This window comes from Haemorhous mexicanus, chromosome 5 (assembly GCF_027477595.1).
Source record: "Haemorhous mexicanus isolate bHaeMex1 chromosome 5, bHaeMex1.pri, whole genome shotgun sequence".
Classification (NCBI taxonomy): domain Eukaryota; kingdom Metazoa; phylum Chordata; class Aves; order Passeriformes; family Fringillidae; genus Haemorhous; species Haemorhous mexicanus.
In genome coordinates, this window is record NC_082345.1 from 29,819,076 (window position 1) to 29,836,171 (window position 17,096).

At 39.7% G+C, this 17,096-nt stretch overlaps 2 protein-coding genes across 4 annotated transcripts in view; one reads left to right on the top strand and one right to left on the bottom strand.

Moving 5' to 3' along the window:
* The window catches only part of SCYL2 (SCY1 like pseudokinase 2), a 34,374-nt gene extending 29,580 nt beyond the window's left edge, over positions 1 to 4,794 (bottom strand). Inside the window, exons 1-3 of one of the 2 annotated variants that reach the window (XM_059846704.1) lie at positions 4,603 to 4,794; positions 1,712 to 1,817; positions 611 to 814 (exon numbers count right to left, since the gene is read on the bottom strand). In XM_059846704.1, the coding sequence (XP_059702687.1) occupies positions 611 to 787 (177 nt within the window). In that variant the 5' untranslated portion in view covers positions 788 to 814; positions 1,712 to 1,817; positions 4,603 to 4,794. The remainder of the gene's footprint in view (positions 1 to 610; positions 815 to 1,711; positions 1,818 to 4,602) is intronic. The other variant, XM_059846705.1, reaches the window with a different exon arrangement.
* A 28-nt stretch (positions 4,795 to 4,822) lies between these two features.
* DEPDC4 (DEP domain containing 4) lies at positions 4,823 to 16,662 on the top strand. Of its 2 annotated transcripts, none has more exons than XM_059846706.1 (9): positions 4,823 to 4,956; positions 5,871 to 6,300; positions 6,823 to 6,974; positions 7,501 to 7,687; positions 9,245 to 9,471; positions 10,302 to 10,444; positions 10,640 to 10,765; positions 11,987 to 12,065; positions 14,439 to 16,662. In XM_059846706.1, exons 1-9 carry the CDS (start codon positions 4,872 to 4,874, stop codon positions 14,654 to 14,656), a joined length of 1,647 nt encoding a protein of 548 aa, XP_059702689.1. In that variant the 5' UTR covers positions 4,823 to 4,871; the 3' UTR covers positions 14,657 to 16,662. The 2 variants fall into 2 exon arrangements, with proteins under 2 accessions (XP_059702689.1, XP_059702690.1); XM_059846707.1 differs by having other exon boundaries at positions 6,826 to 6,974.
* Positions 16,663 to 17,096: the final 434 nt, after the last annotated feature.

The following is a 17,096-nucleotide window of genomic DNA, read 5'->3' on the forward strand; positions in this document are numbered from 1 at the left end:
TGCTTGAGTATTGGTGCTCTAAACCCTAATACTTTAGGGAAATTAAAAAGGAACAATACTGATCTGAAAACAGTACATGGAAAGCATAACTAACTTCCTTCATAACCTCCTCCTCTATCCCATGCCTTCCTGTTACAGTACCTCAAAACTTAAAATTTCTAACTACTCAATTTCTGTAGGGTAGCTGAGCAAAAAACTACAGTCTTGCTGACAACAAACGATGACATACTTCATGGTTATTTTAAACAGTAAAAAGCCAGAACTGTTACCCAAAAAAACCTGCAAGCTGCAACAAACTGGGGAACCAATCCACGGTAAAGCAAACTTCTTCCTTCTTGTCAGATCACTTTTAACACAGATGAATTCTTCATCTTGGTTCCAAATTGTATGCTATGAATGCAGAACCACTTCTTTCTCTACCAAAAGGCTTAAAGCGAGTAATACTTATACATCTGAGAACAATGTACTTAAATAGTGCTGAGTTTTTTGTGTCATTTCACTGCCCTTAACATGAGTCTGTCCAGTTGGACTTTAACTGCCACTTACCAACTGCTACCAATCAATCTGTCATCTAATGTTTATAAACACAGGTCTTTAGTTGATAACTCACCTGCTTTGTTGATTTTTTAGTTCCATTAAATATCTTCCAAGCAAGACCATTACCTCCACTGGCAATGTGTCGCCCGACATCGAATTCCCTGGTGACGGGATTTCCCATGACTGCACTGGTGACATCAGCTGTCACCTTTGTGACAGTGCTCTTCAGCTTGTTCAGCATGGACTCCATGGTTTCAATGTGCACCAATGGCTTATCCTACAAAGACAAGAAAACAAAGGTTTCACAGTCCTCTCAATTCAACCGTTTCTTGAAAACTGTAATCAAATAATGCAAATGATTTATAAACTGTCCCCCAACAGGAAAGGTTCACACCCTGTGTATTAGTATCCATCAAACAGAGAAACAAATCTGAAGGAGAACAGATTCCTTTAATTCCAGTGCTCACAGAACTACTCATCTGTCTGAAGCGAAGGATTGCTTAAGATCCCAGGCCAGCAAAATAATGGATGTATATTATACAGACAGCAAGTAAGAAACAGAAATATACTTTCCTATGCAGTGATTTTCAAAACACAAGCTCCAAATTCAGTATTTTGCCCATCAGACTGCTGGCATTACCATTTCCATGATCCAAGGATTTATGAATTTAAGTATTTAGTGCAGGGGAAGGAAACAAAAAAGCATATTTTTATGCTTTACCAAAATTGTGCAAGGAAACTTTTTTCACATCACCTTTCAAATTTTAGAGCTAAAAGACAAAGCTAAAGAGTTGAGCTTCCAATTTATTTCATCTTCCTCTGTAGTGTGGACTTGCAGAGCTTACTGTATTTTCTCAATAAATGTGACTTGTCTATTCTGCCAGATACAAGTTCTGAAGCCATTTATGCAATTGTTTCTCTGATAATGCATACACAAGAAAGAATGAAGGCAGCAAACAAACAGCAGAAAAAAAGATAGAGGCATTCAGCTTCCTTATCTGTGTGAGCAAAGAAAAAGAGAATGCAAGAAGAAATTATTTCCTAGAATCAGTATTACGTAGTATATTCAAAAGCAACACTTGAGGATATTTCTTCAATTTCTCTTTCAAGTAAGATGTGAAGACATCTGTATCCTTCAGTCAAACTTAACCAAAATCAAGCACACTGAAGTTACCTGGACATGCACTCCTCTCCCTGGTACTATAGATTTGATTCCACCACAAATCAGGACAAATAATCTGATTAGGTTGCAATTGCAAAGACAGATCTGTAATAGAGGCCTGTAAAGGTAAAAGAGGTAATAAACATACTAAACAAAACTCTTTAAAAAGTTCCCTGTGTTATGGGACAATTCCTTCCAGTGCAATTGTGTGTAACAGTATTATCCAAGCCCCAAGCAAATCTTAGTGCAGCACTGCACGCAGAATAGCTGTGCTGCTCCATCTTGACTCTTTGGATATGAGAAGCTATGTCTGAAATCAACAAGACAATCTTAAGAATAACTACAAACTTGTTTGGTATCTAGTTAGTGTTTTGTTGAGAATGTATCTTGAAATAAATTATGGAAACACAGAATTCCTTTATTAAGACATTTTATTTCAGCATTTGAAATTTTATTATTACAAGAAATTAATTTTACTTTATGATTCATTATATGGAAAAACACATGCAAGTCCTAACTGTGCAGCCCTACACCAAACTTCTATGAAGACACTGGCCAATATCCCTGTATGAAGAAACTTTTCATCAATCTAATAAATAGGCACAAACAAGGTTCATGGATTATTTTGAAAAGGTTCTATAGGCATTTCCAGCTCTCAGCAATTTTATTCAGCAGCTATTCTGTGGGCAAACTCTATATGCTAAAAGACTATAAAATCAATCCTAATGAGTTTAAAATAATCCCAAATCTAATTTACTTGGGTTTAGATGTCGTGCTTTTTCCATTGTTTTGTTCACTCCCAGCCATCAAATCTTCTCTAGTACCAATGCAACACCATCTTGTTAGGACTCTCAAACACTTTGCAAAATTAACTGCAGAAGTATTATGAAAAAAATGCATGTGGATGCATGTTCAAATTCCTCTGTGTAAATCTGAAGGGAAGCTTTCTCTACAGAAATGGTGGGAAAATGGTGTAGTATTCATTAAATCAGAAGCGTCCTCTGCTGTGGGTGACAGACAAACTGCAGTGAGTAGCCTGAAAAAGCCACTAGGTGAGAATACCAACAGCATTCCGGTATGTGAAGTGCTAGAATTTAAAATTTAAGCCTGGTAGACCCTGAACAACCTGTTCCCCTCCAGCTTGACAGCAGGCAAACTATTGTTTAATTTAGCTTCTGAGCAAGAGTACCAAGAAACTTATTTCTCAATAAGCAGATAGGGTTTAAAGCTTACATCTACCTAACTGTAAATTTGTAGAAATCCTCTTATCAACATCTAAATGTAAGCTAAAATAATATATTTTGCTTTATAAAAACAATTGCTATTACCAACTTCAGGAAAAAAATCTATATATGTATGTCAACAGAAACAAGGTACCTAGAAAATCCATACCCCACCAAAAATAGCTGTTTTGGATAGTATCTCTAATACCACAAATCATGACTAGTTAAACCACATCAGAAATACACAAGTCTAGTTCTCAGCTGTAGGAAAACTTGTTTGTTCAGTTAAGACTGGTCTAACACTTAAAAAAAATTAATAATAACCAAGTGGCAGTAAAGTCAGTCACCCACAATAAAATTTGCATTTCAAGTTAAAAGATAATAAATGAGAAAAATGCAAAATCTGAAGTATAACAGTGTCTGGACAAGCAACACAGGACATGCAATAAATGTTTAAGAACTCTTCCTGTTTGAATTTCATGAGTAATATCAATGCTACTGATTCGGAGTCCATGAAACCTGGAAATAATCCTAAAAAATTCTGAATGTTCAATATGATTTTCACGAATGCCCCTGACAATCAGTAATGGTTTTTACGCTGATGTACATCAGCAATCATATGGCAGCATGATGAGAACAATCACTTAGCAAGGTAGTAAGCAGCAACCAACACTGCACTCAGAACATTCAAAATGTTGAAATACAGGCTGTTGAAATCCAAAACAAAGACTGTCAACCATTTTTCAATTCTCACTCATTTAAAAAAAAAAAAAAGCACTGCATAATGCAAACCCAGCAGTTTAACCTCAAACTAATTCATAGCTTCATCTGATGTATGGCTGAGTGCACACTGTACAGCAGTACAACACACACTACCGCTATTCTGAACTATAACAAGCAGGGATCCCCCTTAGGGAACCACGACCAGCAGGCTGGTGCACAGCTACTTCAGGCTGCCCAACCGCATCCTAGCCACCTGACCCAAGCCAGGATCAATCCACAGAAGTAAGTGCTGGAACAACTGAGTCACAGCAACTAAAAGGACAAAACCCCAGCATTTTTAAAGCACAACCAGGCTTTTGCATTCGTTACAAAAACATCGAGAGGGTCAAACGCAATGAAGCACTGGACAAGGCTGCCCTAGCCGCACCTCACCTTCTTAACTTTCACGTACCATTTCGGTACTGAGCTTTACCTGAATCCCTATCAAAACTTCACGAAATGAGATCCATTAACAAGGTTCAGCCTGTCGCCTGGTGACAGGGGAAACCCAGCCTGTGCACTGCACAAACCCCGGTCAGCCTCCTGCGGGCCCGTCCTCCCAGATGAAGTATTTACTGTTATTTACAGCGAGAGCGGACTCGCACCGTTCCGAGCCGCAGGGCCGGTGCCTGCCCTCCCTGCTCCGCGGGGCAGCCGGCAGCAGGGCGCTGGGGGCCGGGCGGCGGCCACGGGCGGCAGGTGACCCGCGATCCGCCGGCCCGGGCAGCTCAGCGCTCCCCGCCCGACCCTGCCCGCGCGGCGATCGAGCCTCCGGGGCGGCCCTTCCCCTCCAACCCTCAGCGTCGGGCACCCGCGACCCGAGACCACCGCCCCCGCGGAGCCGGCCGGCTCTGCCCGCCCCGCGCAGCGCCACCAGGCCACGGGCAGCCACCGTCGACCCGGGCCGCGGCCTCTCACCTGAGCCCGCGGGAAGCTGCCGGCGCAGCGCCCGGCTGCCCGTCGCCCTGTGGGCCCGGCGGGCCGCCTGTCACGCCGGTTCGGTCTCTCGCTCGGACCCCGTCCTGCCGCGACTACTCCATAGTGACGGCGGCAGCCTCGGCGGCGGCGCGGGGGCGGCCGGAGCTCGGCTCACTTCCGACCCGCAGGGGCGGCGCTGGGCGCGGCCGGGGGCGGCGGGCGGGAAGTGATGCGCTCCGCCGGCTTCCGCCAGCTGCCTGGCCGCGGCCATGGCGGGGTATTTGACTCCGCGCTTCAGGAGGATCCGTAGCCAGAGCGAGTTGCAGCCGCGGCAGGGGAGCGGGCGGCGCCGAGGTGGGCGAAGAGCGTCATCCCCGTCTCTCCGCCGCAGCAGCTTTTCCCCCGCAGCGTCGGAGGGGCCGGGGAGCGGAGCGGGCTGCGAGGGGCCGGTGCCTGCCCGATGTTTGTGCTGGCACAGCCGGTGCTGCGGGAGGGGGCGGCGGGCAGAACGGGGCTAGGGAGGTTCGGCAGCTGAACGGGGAGGAGAGGAGCTTCCTCCGGCCGTACCCCTGGAGCTGAGCTTACGGGGGATGCCGCTTGTAGGGCTCGGCGTGGAGCTGGGCTGGCTGCCAGGCGCGATTAATGCACTACAAACACTTGTCTGCCGAGCTGGGCGCGATGTGTGAGGATCCACTGGGGGCTTCGGAGCACCTCCCCCAGTGGGGCTGAGAGCGCTGGGGCTGCTCAGCCGGGAGAAGAGAAGGCTTGGACGTCTTTGTAAGAGGGCAAAGAGGATGGAGGCAGACTCTCTTCTGTGTTACCTAGAAAGGTTTTGATATCGTTCGTGGACAACTCAGGTTCTGGAGATATTCAAAACCTGGTTCTGGGCGACCAGCTCTGGGTGGCCTTGCTTGAGCAGGGAGGTTGAACCAGATAGACCCCAGAGTCCCTGCAAGCCTCGGCTGTTTTGTGATTCTCTAATGATTTAATGTGTATGCACACAGCACGTACATACAAATGTGTGGTCATACCAATGACAAAAAAACCTTCATCCATTGTTTTAAGTGGATTTTTCTTCTCTTGAATCGACCATAGTGGGTGTGAGTCAGCTTACAAGAAGGACTGAGTCATGAAATATTATCTTTGTCTTTGTAAAATTCAGCTGATTTCTGAATACTTTTTAAAAAATATAAAACTAAAACCACAGTGTATTTTTTTAAGTATTAAAGGTTTTAGATTTGTGAAACTTTCATATAAACATTTTGCAGACTGCAATGGTCCTTTTCAAGCAACTCAGCTGTGGAATAGTATTATACATGCCCTTCACAATCAAGTGGAAATCAAAAGACGTAGACAACACCTGAAAACGTATAGAAACTGTTTCACCGGCTCCAATGCTGTTGATGTGGTTCTGAGCCATCTTATGCAAAGCATGTACCTAAGCTGCAATGACATTTCTCGGCTGAAGGGGGTCCGTGTGTGCCAAGCGTTGATGGATCACAAAGTGTTTGAGCCAGTTGGAGCCAAGCTTTACTTATTCAAGAATGGGAAGGAGACGGAGTTTGAAGACACAGACACTAGTCTCTATAGATTTGTAAACAGCAGTCTTGATCCTCCTCTTCTTCCAAGTAAGAATAAGGACAATGAAAGCTTATCTCCTGAGCAAATCTGCAAACAGAAAACAAAACGATGTTCCAAGTGAGTTATTCTAAACTATTCTAATTTTTCTCTTTTTTAAAAAAAGTTAAGGAGGGTTACCTTTAAATGAAGTTATGCCTGACTAAACCAGGTGTTGGAGACTTCTGAAAAGTCTGTGCCACTTTTGAGAAGTGTCATGTCTAAATTGTAGATGCTTCCAGGTATTTTTGGGTAAAGTATTTTGATCCGCCATTTGTTATTTGGAATAGAGTCTGGCACAGTAGCATAAGCCTAGGAATAATTTGGTTTTGCTATCAGTTGTGCTGAAATCTGAGACTTAGCATGAATAAGCTAGTTTTACTGAAAGCCAGTAAACAAAGTGGAACTAGCAAACAGTATTTGGAATCAATACCCTTGCCCTTTCCAGAAAGCAGATGTGGATGATAGGAATTCTAGTAGCGGGATAGACTCCAGATATAATGAAGCCCTAAAGCTCTGATTTGAGAGCAATTTAGTAAGTAACAGAAAGCCAAATGTGTTCTAATAGTATTTGTTGTACATCTTTTTTTCCCCCTCCCTAAGCAGGAAGTGTGGCACAACACTTTCAAACCCCTTAGCATTAGAAGCAGCTGATAAAAAGAGGATTGAGGAGCTTCTTCAATCAATATATGTTCATGCATCTTTACCTCCAAAGATCGTGGTTAATGAACCAGCTCACCTGCTTTCAAAAGGAGGTGAGGATTGAATTTTGTCTTTTTAAAACTTGATTGTTCTTCACTGTATCTTGTAGTGAGTGCCCTATTTCTGTTTAACAATGCTCCAGAGACCTAAATTTAACCTGTCACTCATAACAAAATATCTAAATAAGCATTAAGGGGTTAATGCTTGTAAACCAAAGGAAACACAACAGGGTTATGTTTTTGCATAATGTGCTATTTATGAAAATACTACTTCAGAAGGAAGTAGGTCTTAAGATTAAGACTATCTTTATTATGTGATTCCTTTGCTTTTCACTTGTCTTTTTTTATCTTCTACTAATTAGAGTAGTTTATTCTGAATCCTAATATGATGGGGGAGACATTTTTATTTTTGTTAGCATTCCTGTTTTGATCCCTTCTTACCCAGCACAGCAACTTCACACTATGCTGTTACCATGTTTTTTTTGAACACTTTAAAGATTCTTTAGTGAGTAAAAACAAAGGTGAGTTGTTTACATAAGATCTTATTTCTGTGGGTTTTTTTGTTTGTTTATGGTATCAGTAATAGAAGATGTCTGGAAACAGCAAGCTCTGCTACGACTGCTGCAGTTAATTGATGTTCCCCTTCTAGAAGATTTCTTGGTGTCTTCAGTGAAGACAAAATCAGACAGTTTTGGCAAAGAAGAAGACATGGTTATATCAAATACTTTCCTGGACAGAGAGGTTACATGTAGCTTAAACTTGCCCGAGTAAGTTTTATATCTATTAAATAAATTTGTTAATAAAGGCTTTATTATATTCTTGATCAAAGATTTGTCTTAAGTGAACAAATAGACGTCATTATGTTTGTGTACTTGTAGACAGAGGTGACATTAGTGTGATTGACTTCTTTTCAGAAATGGTAAGTGATTTCACAAAAAGTGTATGTTTAGAGTTGGACATTTGAGCATTTCAAGTAAACATTAAAACTTTAACCTTGAATGTTGTAAACATGCCCAATTTCTAGATCAGATTCTTTACTCTTAGGTCTCTGTAACAGAGATCAGAACTTGGAAACTTTATTCTGAGTCTTTGTCACAGTTCCTGGTGGCTGTGGTGTGAAGATACAAAGTCAATAAGGCATCTGTTGTTAGCAAGAGAAAAGGAGAAACCGAGGTGTAGCACTGAGGAATGCTTATATAATGAGAATATAAATGTCTCTGCATGTTGTTAGTGTTCTTTTCCTTAAATTTTCTCTTACTTTTGTAGTGTTCCTGTTTAGTATACTTAGGCTGATCTCTATCTTGCGTATGCTTCTAATGAATATGTCAAGGCTGATGTAAATTTCTTAGGAATTACTATTTTTGTCAAATTATTTCAGTTTTTATCTGCAATTTCGCAATCTTTGTTTCTGTTCTCCATGATAAAAATAAGATTCTGTGGATCTTAAATAATATTTACAACTTGTCATTGGTTCAGATCAAATTATTTTACATCCAGAATGAGGTAAAAGTAATTGTTCTTCTGCCCCACACAGTTCTAAGATTTTACATTCCTTCTGTACAAAATGGCTGAGACTTTTTCTAATCTTCTGGCTTCTTTCAACAATAAATTACGCACCTGAATTTTAGGTGCATAATTAGGTTACATTTTTTTTCCTTAGTTATAGAGACGATAGATGCTTGTGAAAACCCATGCCTTTATAGTAGGTTATATAAACTGCTTCTTTAGTCCTCTGGAATTTAACCAACTTGTATTTTCCTCTTTTTTCAAACTAACTGCCTTTTTCTCTTCTGTAAAGATCAGGTTTTTTCACCCTGGTTAGCCCTGGTGTGTTCTCAGTGTGTGTGTTGAAGTAATGGTGGTGTTTGGTTTTCAAATACTAGCTGAAATCCTGGGGTCAGGGACAGTCTGGCATGATTGCAGCTTGTTTTGATCTGGGTTTGTCTCAGGTGTATTGCCTTTAGCATCAGAAAAACATGGAAGTTGCCCATTTTGAGCAGGTTCTTGAACTGCTGTAGTGAAATAAGTTACACAAACTGCTTAATAAACCAGTTCAGCATTGTGGTTCATAGATGTGACTATACCTGCATGGTTATTTCTGTCTAGTTTTCTTTTAAAGGATTAAATGGACCCTGGGATAGCTCAGTTGTTTAGAGCATGGTGCTAATTATACCAAGGTTACAGATTCAATCCCATTTACTTAAGAGTTGGATGTAGTGATCCTTGTGTGTCCCTTCTGACTCAGAATATTCTATGAATCTTTGAAAATAAAAATATGTAGAGCAATTTAAAGCAAGCACTAAAATGACATTTTCTTTCTGCAGGCTTGACAGATGGCTCTATGCTGCAATTGAATGCTTGGAGTATTTTCCTGACCAATTCCTAGTGATGGTTAGTCAGCAGTTACCTCAAAGCACTAACAACCCCAGCAGTCTGACTACATACAAGAAGATTCTTTTTGATGTTATTGTGAAGTATTACAGTCAAAAGAAGGACTCTCTTCTTGCCACTCAGGATTTTGATATTCATTTAGGAATTATAGAACTTATAGGTAAGTGCAACCTGGAACAAAAAATCAAGATGAAAGCTGTGTAGAGGAAGTCACTAAGTATCAATTGACTGAATCATGATGCCATTTGCAATGCCATTGCAGATGCACTTTTTAGGTTGGAAGGAAATGCTCAAGATCACTATTATGAACCTGTACTCAAGACAAGGACAAATTTCAAAGTTAGATCAATTTGCTTAGACCTGGTCCAACAGAATTTTGAAAATCTGGAAGGATAGAGATTCACCAGCCTCTTGTGGGTAACTCAATATGTAACTACTCCCATTTTGAAAGTTACTTACCCCAAGCCAGAATTTGCCTTATTGCTACTGCTAAGAAATTACGTAAAACTAAAATCATTGCTATAAAGTTTTTCATGTTAACAAGAATAAGGTTTTTAAAGTTATGGACATAAGGTCCTTTTTAGTAATAGAAGTTATTCAAAGTTACAGAAGGGACTATTGAGAACCCTCCCATCATATGCATAGAAGTAAACCAGAAGGGTTTCATTTCAATACAAGTTTAAGGTTAATCCTGCCTAAAGAGGCTTTGTTGCTGCTGCATCAGTCCTATTTGGTTGTTCCTTAACCGCAGCTGCCAACTAGCTACTATGAAGCTGCTTACTCACTGCCTGCTGCCACCCTGCCCCTGGTGGGGGAGGAAAAATTAGAACTTGTGGATTGAGAAAAGAGTCTTTTAATAACTAGAACAACATGAAATTTTGTTTGGAAAGAAACACCTCCAAAACTGAGATTATTATTGGGATTTAAATAAGTATTCATGACTCTGAAAATGAATAGTAACATTGGATATGCTATTTTACTCCATGGCAGAAAAAGGAAAAACAGATCAAGCTCTTGAGGCATTACAACTTTATTTAAAATTATTAGCACCGAATATTAGTGAAGAACTTCACAGGCTCCTTACATTCCTAGCCATTGCATCAGAATCTGAGGGCTACAGATTGCAAAAACAAGTAAGTATCTGTTCTGCTTAATGTGAAAAATAGCAGTTTGTCATAGCAAAGCTAAAATTTTTGTCTAGTTAGAAGTATTCCATTTACTGCCTTTCTGTGTGATCTGTTTCCCACTGATAGCATCCTGTTGTACTTAGTCTTTGCTAGCACTCTGCAAGTCAATCTAATGCCAAATCCGGGTACTATTTTTTCTAGTTTGAGAACAGATTTGTGATCATCAAGACTTGTACAAAGTTCATCCTACAAAACAGGACACTGTCAAAGCCACAGGCAGAACTGCTGACTCAGTTTCTGATGGACAATCACTCCGAGCTCTTCAAGGTATCATTCTCCTTACATCATTGGCTTTGTAATTTTAAATGTTAAATGCCACAAATTGCTTTTTTTTTGAGTATGACAAGTCTGAGGAACTGTGTTTAATGTTCCATTTGTTACAGTTTAATAGTACAGCCAAACAGGGTGAGAAGCTATTCCAGACTACACAGGACAGATTTTTGAGAGCTTTGCAATCCTTTATAAATTATATCCTCCCTTTGTATTTGAATGATTTCTATTAGGAAAATATTTAAATATTAATAATTTTTATAGACTGATTTTGACACCCTGTTGGTAATGAATGCCTACTAAATGTTTAGGTATCTTAGTGTCTTTCTCCTTTAGAAGTTCACTGGCATATACTCTGAGTGGTAGAAAAATGGCATGCTCTTGTACCCCCGTGTATGTGTGCAGCTTTGACAAATCTAAATAATCCTTCAGCATTTTGGAATGTTAACTTCTAAATTGAAGAAAACAAATAGAACCACAAAATGCTAGTAGACTTTCTGTTAAACTTGATGAGTGGTGTAAATATGCACATATAATCTTCATGTTTCATCGTATTACCACATGTGAAAAGATGAAGCTTTACCATACCCTATAAAAATAAGCTTCACAGAACTTTGGTTTCAGTAAAATACTGTTTTTATTTTTATTCAACACATTGATTTCCACTTCTGACTTCAGGTTGAGACATGCGAGAACTATTTTTTTTTAATTAGCTCCATTTTAGTTTGAAAGCATTAAGTGGTTAGTGGGGTTTTTTATTTGTTAGTACACAGCAACCCCCCCTTTTTAAATTTGTGCTAAGGGTTCTGACATGAGGGTTGGGCCTTTGATTCCCCACTGGAGTTAGGGCCAGAACTGTGCAGCAGTGACAGCGAGTGGACGGTGGTTCACTCTGACAGCTGCAATTGAGAGCCTTGTGTGAAAGCTGAAATCAGCTTCTTTGGCACTGCAGCTTTTGCCGTGGAAAATGGCATCTAGAACTTTTTGCTTCCTATTTCTTTGTGCAGAAATACCGGAAATAAACACATGTATCTTAGTAAAACTATGTATTTTAGTGCAATTCTGTGAGAGACTTTGAATGTGTACTTAAATAAATTTGGGCATAAATTCTTCTGCATTTAACTATGTGTTTTTAAATTGGTTTTCTGAAAGCTTTAGATTATAAAAACATAGGAGTATTGCTTTTGTAATATTTGCTTTGTTGGGTTGTATTTTCAGGCTCCTTTAACTCTTCTGGAACTAACGAGTAGGAGACTTCAGAGTTTGCTAGAAGGGCAAGATCCAGATATCAATTCAGGTAGATGATGGGATAAGTTTTTTATATAAAATATTGTATAAGAACTAGTTTATCATCAGTTGGCTATAATTGTTTGTAGACTTATTTTCCTTTGTTGGAAGTGATACATTAGGGGGATTAGTGGCTATTGCACTAAATATTAAATTATATGCTGTCTGCAAATCTGGTCGGAATATTGGAGAGGAAGGATTCTATTAATCTAGTTTGGATATCCTATGATTTTTTAATTTTTTTAAATTTTTTTTTTTTTTTTACCAAATAATTACTTCTGGAAATAGTAGTGCAAAATGTGATTCCTGAAGTGATTTGCTTCTAACTGGGTTTGGGAATTTGACTGGACTTTGCATTTAGGAACAGTATTCTTTTATTTTTGCCACAAGACACCTATAAATTCTCACAGAACTCAATAGTTCAAGGTTCTGCTACATGACTTGAGCACAGACTTTGTTTCGTGTTTTGACTGTTAAGTGTTTTGAAGAACTCTCCCTTTTTTCTGGGTAAGCAAAAAGTTCATTAAGATCTTAGGACTTGTGCACCAAGTGTCAAATGGCTTCCCTTTAGGCTACACTACCCTTCTGTATGTGGGGTTAATGCTTTTCAGCTTATTTCTTTTGAGCTAACATTCTGTCTGGCCTTGCTGCCAATCTGATTAAAAGGGTTGGCTTAATTAATTGAGTTTCTTTCTGACTCTTCATCTTCTTTGACTCCTGTATTGCTTGCATTGTGTGCTTAAACACTGAAGAGAAACCCCTAGGGAAACAAATTGCACTAAGTTATTTTGCTGTGTAATAATGTATTTAATACAGCAGCTGCTGGAGAAGTTGTTTGGTACAGAATCTTTTACCATCTCTGTTGGATTCTGGAATGAGGCCAAATTCCTTCTGGTTCAGTGTTCTGAGAATCACATATTATGAAGCCAAAGAATACAGAGATGAGCAGCAGTGGGAAGAGCTGCCTGTCTGTAATATTTTCAGAGCCTGTGTGATCTCCACTGACACACTGAAGAGACTACAGAAGCACAAACCCCATACTCCATTTTTCTTACTAAGTTTTGGGGTTCCAATCTATAAATACATATAGGTTCCATCTACTTGCTGAAATAGTTTGATCTGTTTGTAAGCTCTCTGGCATGGCATATTCCTGTTTTCCTGTGTGCCTCATATGCTGACATCATCTTCCCTTTTCTTTCCAAAATCTTTCCTAGGAGCTATTGAGCATTCTTAGCTGGTGAGCTTCTTAAGTCCAGGTAGGAGCAGGAGGGAAGGCTGGAAGACCCAGATAAGAAAAGGGGTCTGTCAATTGCAGGAAAGTAATCCTTAGGTCTGCTGGAAATAAAAAAGACTAAAACCAGCAAGAGAACTCTAGAATTGGTTTTAATCTAGTTAGACACTTAAAAGCACAGAACTAAAGATCCATGCTGAAGTTTTAAGAGTTAATCTCTTTGTCAGTTGTTAAGCCTTCCCTTTTGAAAGAGCTGTCTTTTTTTCTTCATCTGATTCTACTAAACCATAAAAGTATTGATGTTTGACAAACTTAATTTAGAAGATGGGAAGGACAAGTCCACATAAAAACTCTGACAGCTCAGATTAATACTACTCTCTGTGAAGCCTAAAGATGATGGTGTTTTTAAAGAAGGTTTAGTAAGAAATCTTTCCCCTTTAGGCAGCTGACACTTGTTCAACCAAATTGCTCTCTAATGTGTATAGGAATAAAAAGTGTCTGTGGAGTAGCTGAATGCCTGTCTTTCCTCAGGCCAGAACTGCCTGCCCAGCCAGGGGGCTTGAGTCCTTGCAGGGCAGTACTTTACTGCAGAGATTCACAACTTTTTAATAGTTAAGGTGTGCCAAGTATCTCTCTTGCATCACCTCTGCTTCTGGTGCCCAAACCATGCTCAGCTGTCTACTCACGTAGAAGCTCCTAAATTCTGTTCCTGATTTTTGTAGTCTGGTTAAGAGGCAACTATTTCTCCAAAGTATGTATTCACTTGCATTAGGTGCTGAGCCTTGCTTACAGATCTGATTTACTCACAGAGAACCTTTGGATCTGGACAAATGCAAGGTGCCATTCTTACTGTGTAATGTTCTTCTTGTTTCTGTGTGAGAACTGTATTTGCTCTTTGTCTTGCAGGCCTGTTTTGCAATACAGAATCTTCTGTGATACTGTATTTGTAACACTGCTTTTCAACTTGATTTTTGCAATTCATGTTTAGATTTCCATCCTTTCTCAATGGAGAGCTGTATGTTTCACATTGCTGGTAGTTGTAATCACATCTGAACTGGAATATCAATATACCTAAGTTTCTTACTGTATTTTTAACCAAGGCTTTTACCTGATGCATGAAACTTAATCTGAACCCTCTGATTTCTCACAAAGGCTTCACCTTCTGTCAACGCATTACAACCAAAGAATATGAAGATCAAAAGCAACAAACCAATCAGTATCTTCTAGCTCTGGTTCAAGAGATAGACAATGACCCTACTTGGCCTTCAAAGCAAAAGAAGAAATTTATCAAAGAATTGCGAAAATACCATTCTTTTGTCTACTGTAGTGGTTGTAAAACTACATGTGAATTTTGTACTCCAAATGGTTAGACTTCAATAAAGCCTTTTTAAAATATTTTTTTAAAAGAATGAATGAGGCACATGAAAATTGCTCATTAAAAATGTTTTTATCTTACATCCTTACATCTTTAATTTCAGGAAGCTGCAACTGTCAAAATTACTATGCTGCTAAAAAGCACTAAATCTAATTAATCTTTTAAGCAAAATACACTTAATTATTTGTAAGTAAGTAGTAACAGCTCACTGCTTGGGCTGCCTTGAGTTCAGGGTCTGGCACTTTTTTCAATCTGTCCCACAACCCCATGACTTTCTGTCTGAGCCACATCTATGTTCTGAGCTTCAGTTGATAATCAGTGGGGGGTTTTAATCTTTTCTATCTTTAATTAATAATAACTTCATCTCATCTTAAACTGTAGGTTATGACTCCTGTGGGTATTGTAAAAGTGTAGAAAGTGTGTAAAAAATGTTGGAAGCAGGTCAGTGGGTTTTGAATCTGGAGCAGGAAGGATTTATTAGGCAGGCGAGCTGTGCGTGCTTGCAGTCAGTAATTACAACCTGTTGTTACTGCCTCCCCACTCTGGCAGACTGAGCTGCTGCTAATTCAGGGGAAAAGTTACATTTTGAAGAAACCCTCTCCAGGTCTCTGTAGGCTCCCTTAAGGAACAGGAAGGCAACAATTAGGTCACCCCAAAGCCTTCTCTTTTTCATGCTCTCTTGTCTGTTTTTAATAATAAATAAATATGTGATATCATGTGATAAGGGTTATATTACTTCTTTCATCCTTATAACAGACATTTTGTCATGTATTGGACAAAGGCTCAAAAACTTGGTATTGGAAGGGACCTCTGGTCTAGTCTCGCCAGCCAGGTTGAAGTGGAGTTGATTAGTGCAGGTTGCTCAAGGACTTTTCCAGTTGAGTTTAGAATATCTCCAAAAACAGATATGTCACAGCCACTTGGGTGAGTCTGGTCCAGACTTTCACCAGTCTCACAGTATTTAAAAACAAGCAAACAAACCCTGCCTCCACACAAAAAAGAAAAAACCCAACCAAAATAAACTGCCTTATGCTTATGCAGAATTTCTTGCACAGCCTCCTGTCCTTTCACTGGCACTGCTGAAGTGTCTGGCTCAGTCTTCTTCACTCCCTCCTGTGGGCATTCTCAGGGCTAAACAATCACAGCACTCTCAGCCTCCTCCCTGTGTGACAGATCCTCTACTTCTCTATCATTTTCTTGGCCCCAATGCTGGACTAGTTCCACTATAAGCATGATTTTTTTTTTCTGTTGTAAGTGTGCTGGTTTAGGTGTCTCCATCGTCCTGTAGGCTTCAAATATAGTCAAGTGAGCAGGGAACAAAGCTTTCTTAGAACAAGTGCTGTTTTTTTTTTAAATTGAAATAGTTGCACTGTAAGATATAAACAACACAACCTATTACCTGTACACTTAGTTAATTTGAATATTTGAAGTAGCCTTATTTAAATTACCTGGCCCTATTAGAAATCAGGGAATGTAGTTGAAATCTCTGTCCATGATTCCATATTTGTGCACTTGCTATTTAAGTGTGACTCACCAGTGTGAAATAAATAATTTCTAGAGGAAGAAAAGCATCCAAGTTTCCCCTTTCAGAGGTGAATGCCCTAATTCCTATACTACAGGGCCATATATTCTTTTCCTAGACCTGTGTGGGGTCTTGGTCATTCTCTCAGAAGAGGGAGCATATACAGAAGCAGGTTACTGAGACTTGTAAACAGGAAAGGATTTCCTGATTAAGTGCTTCTGGTGTTGAGTAGCAGAAGAAAGAGGCTTTAGTTGTCTTTTTTTTCCTTAATCTCTCTCTCTTTCTTCTGTCTTCAGTCTGTTTACTGTGTCTTACTCAAAATACGAAACCATGATATAACATGGTAATTTGTAGGCTGGGTGGGCTGGGAATTGCTTTGGGAAAAACTGTGTTGTTAAAAAACAAACTTGCACTTTGTGGCTTGATTTCGAATGTTCTTGTGCTAATTTAAATATAATAAATAACTGTATAAAAAGTGATGAGCCTTTCATTTCATAGTGTGTTTTTCAGGAAGAGGCAGCTCGGGGTGGGGGGGGGGTAGAACCAAGTATAAAACAGTAAGGAAGTGTTCTGAGCAGCAGTTTATAGCTGCCCTGTGGTTCCCTTCAGTTCATGGGACAAGCAGCTAAGATTGATCTAGTTCTGCAAAGGAAAGGAAGAGCTCTTAAGAGCCCTGTTTTATTCACATAGCCTAAGAGGAGGATCTACTTACCTTTTAATCCTCTGTTGACAGAAGCTTGTTATTTTACATCTAAGGGCCCCCAGAAAAGGTTTGGTGAACTATAGACTACTGGTTTTCAGTTAAATTCCAAAATTAGAAAAATTTTATTGGACTTTAGAAAGTTCTGTCACATATTTTTAACAGTATCTGAGACAGAATCATGTGCTAAAGAAACTTGGGACCTGTCACTCA

Excerpts from the sequence above, each read along its gene's own strand:
- DEPDC4 (XM_059846706.1), top strand. The coding sequence starts at position 4,872 with ATGGCGGGGTATTTGACTCCGCGCTTCAGGAGGATCCGTAGCCAGAGC. Across the intron at positions 10,445-10,639 it reads GCTACAGATTGCAAAAACAA|TTTGAGAACAGATTTGTGAT; the intron begins GTAAGTATCTGT and ends TATTTTTTCTAG. Across the intron at positions 10,766-11,986 it reads ATCACTCCGAGCTCTTCAAG|GCTCCTTTAACTCTTCTGGA; the intron begins GTATCATTCTCC and ends TTGTATTTTCAG.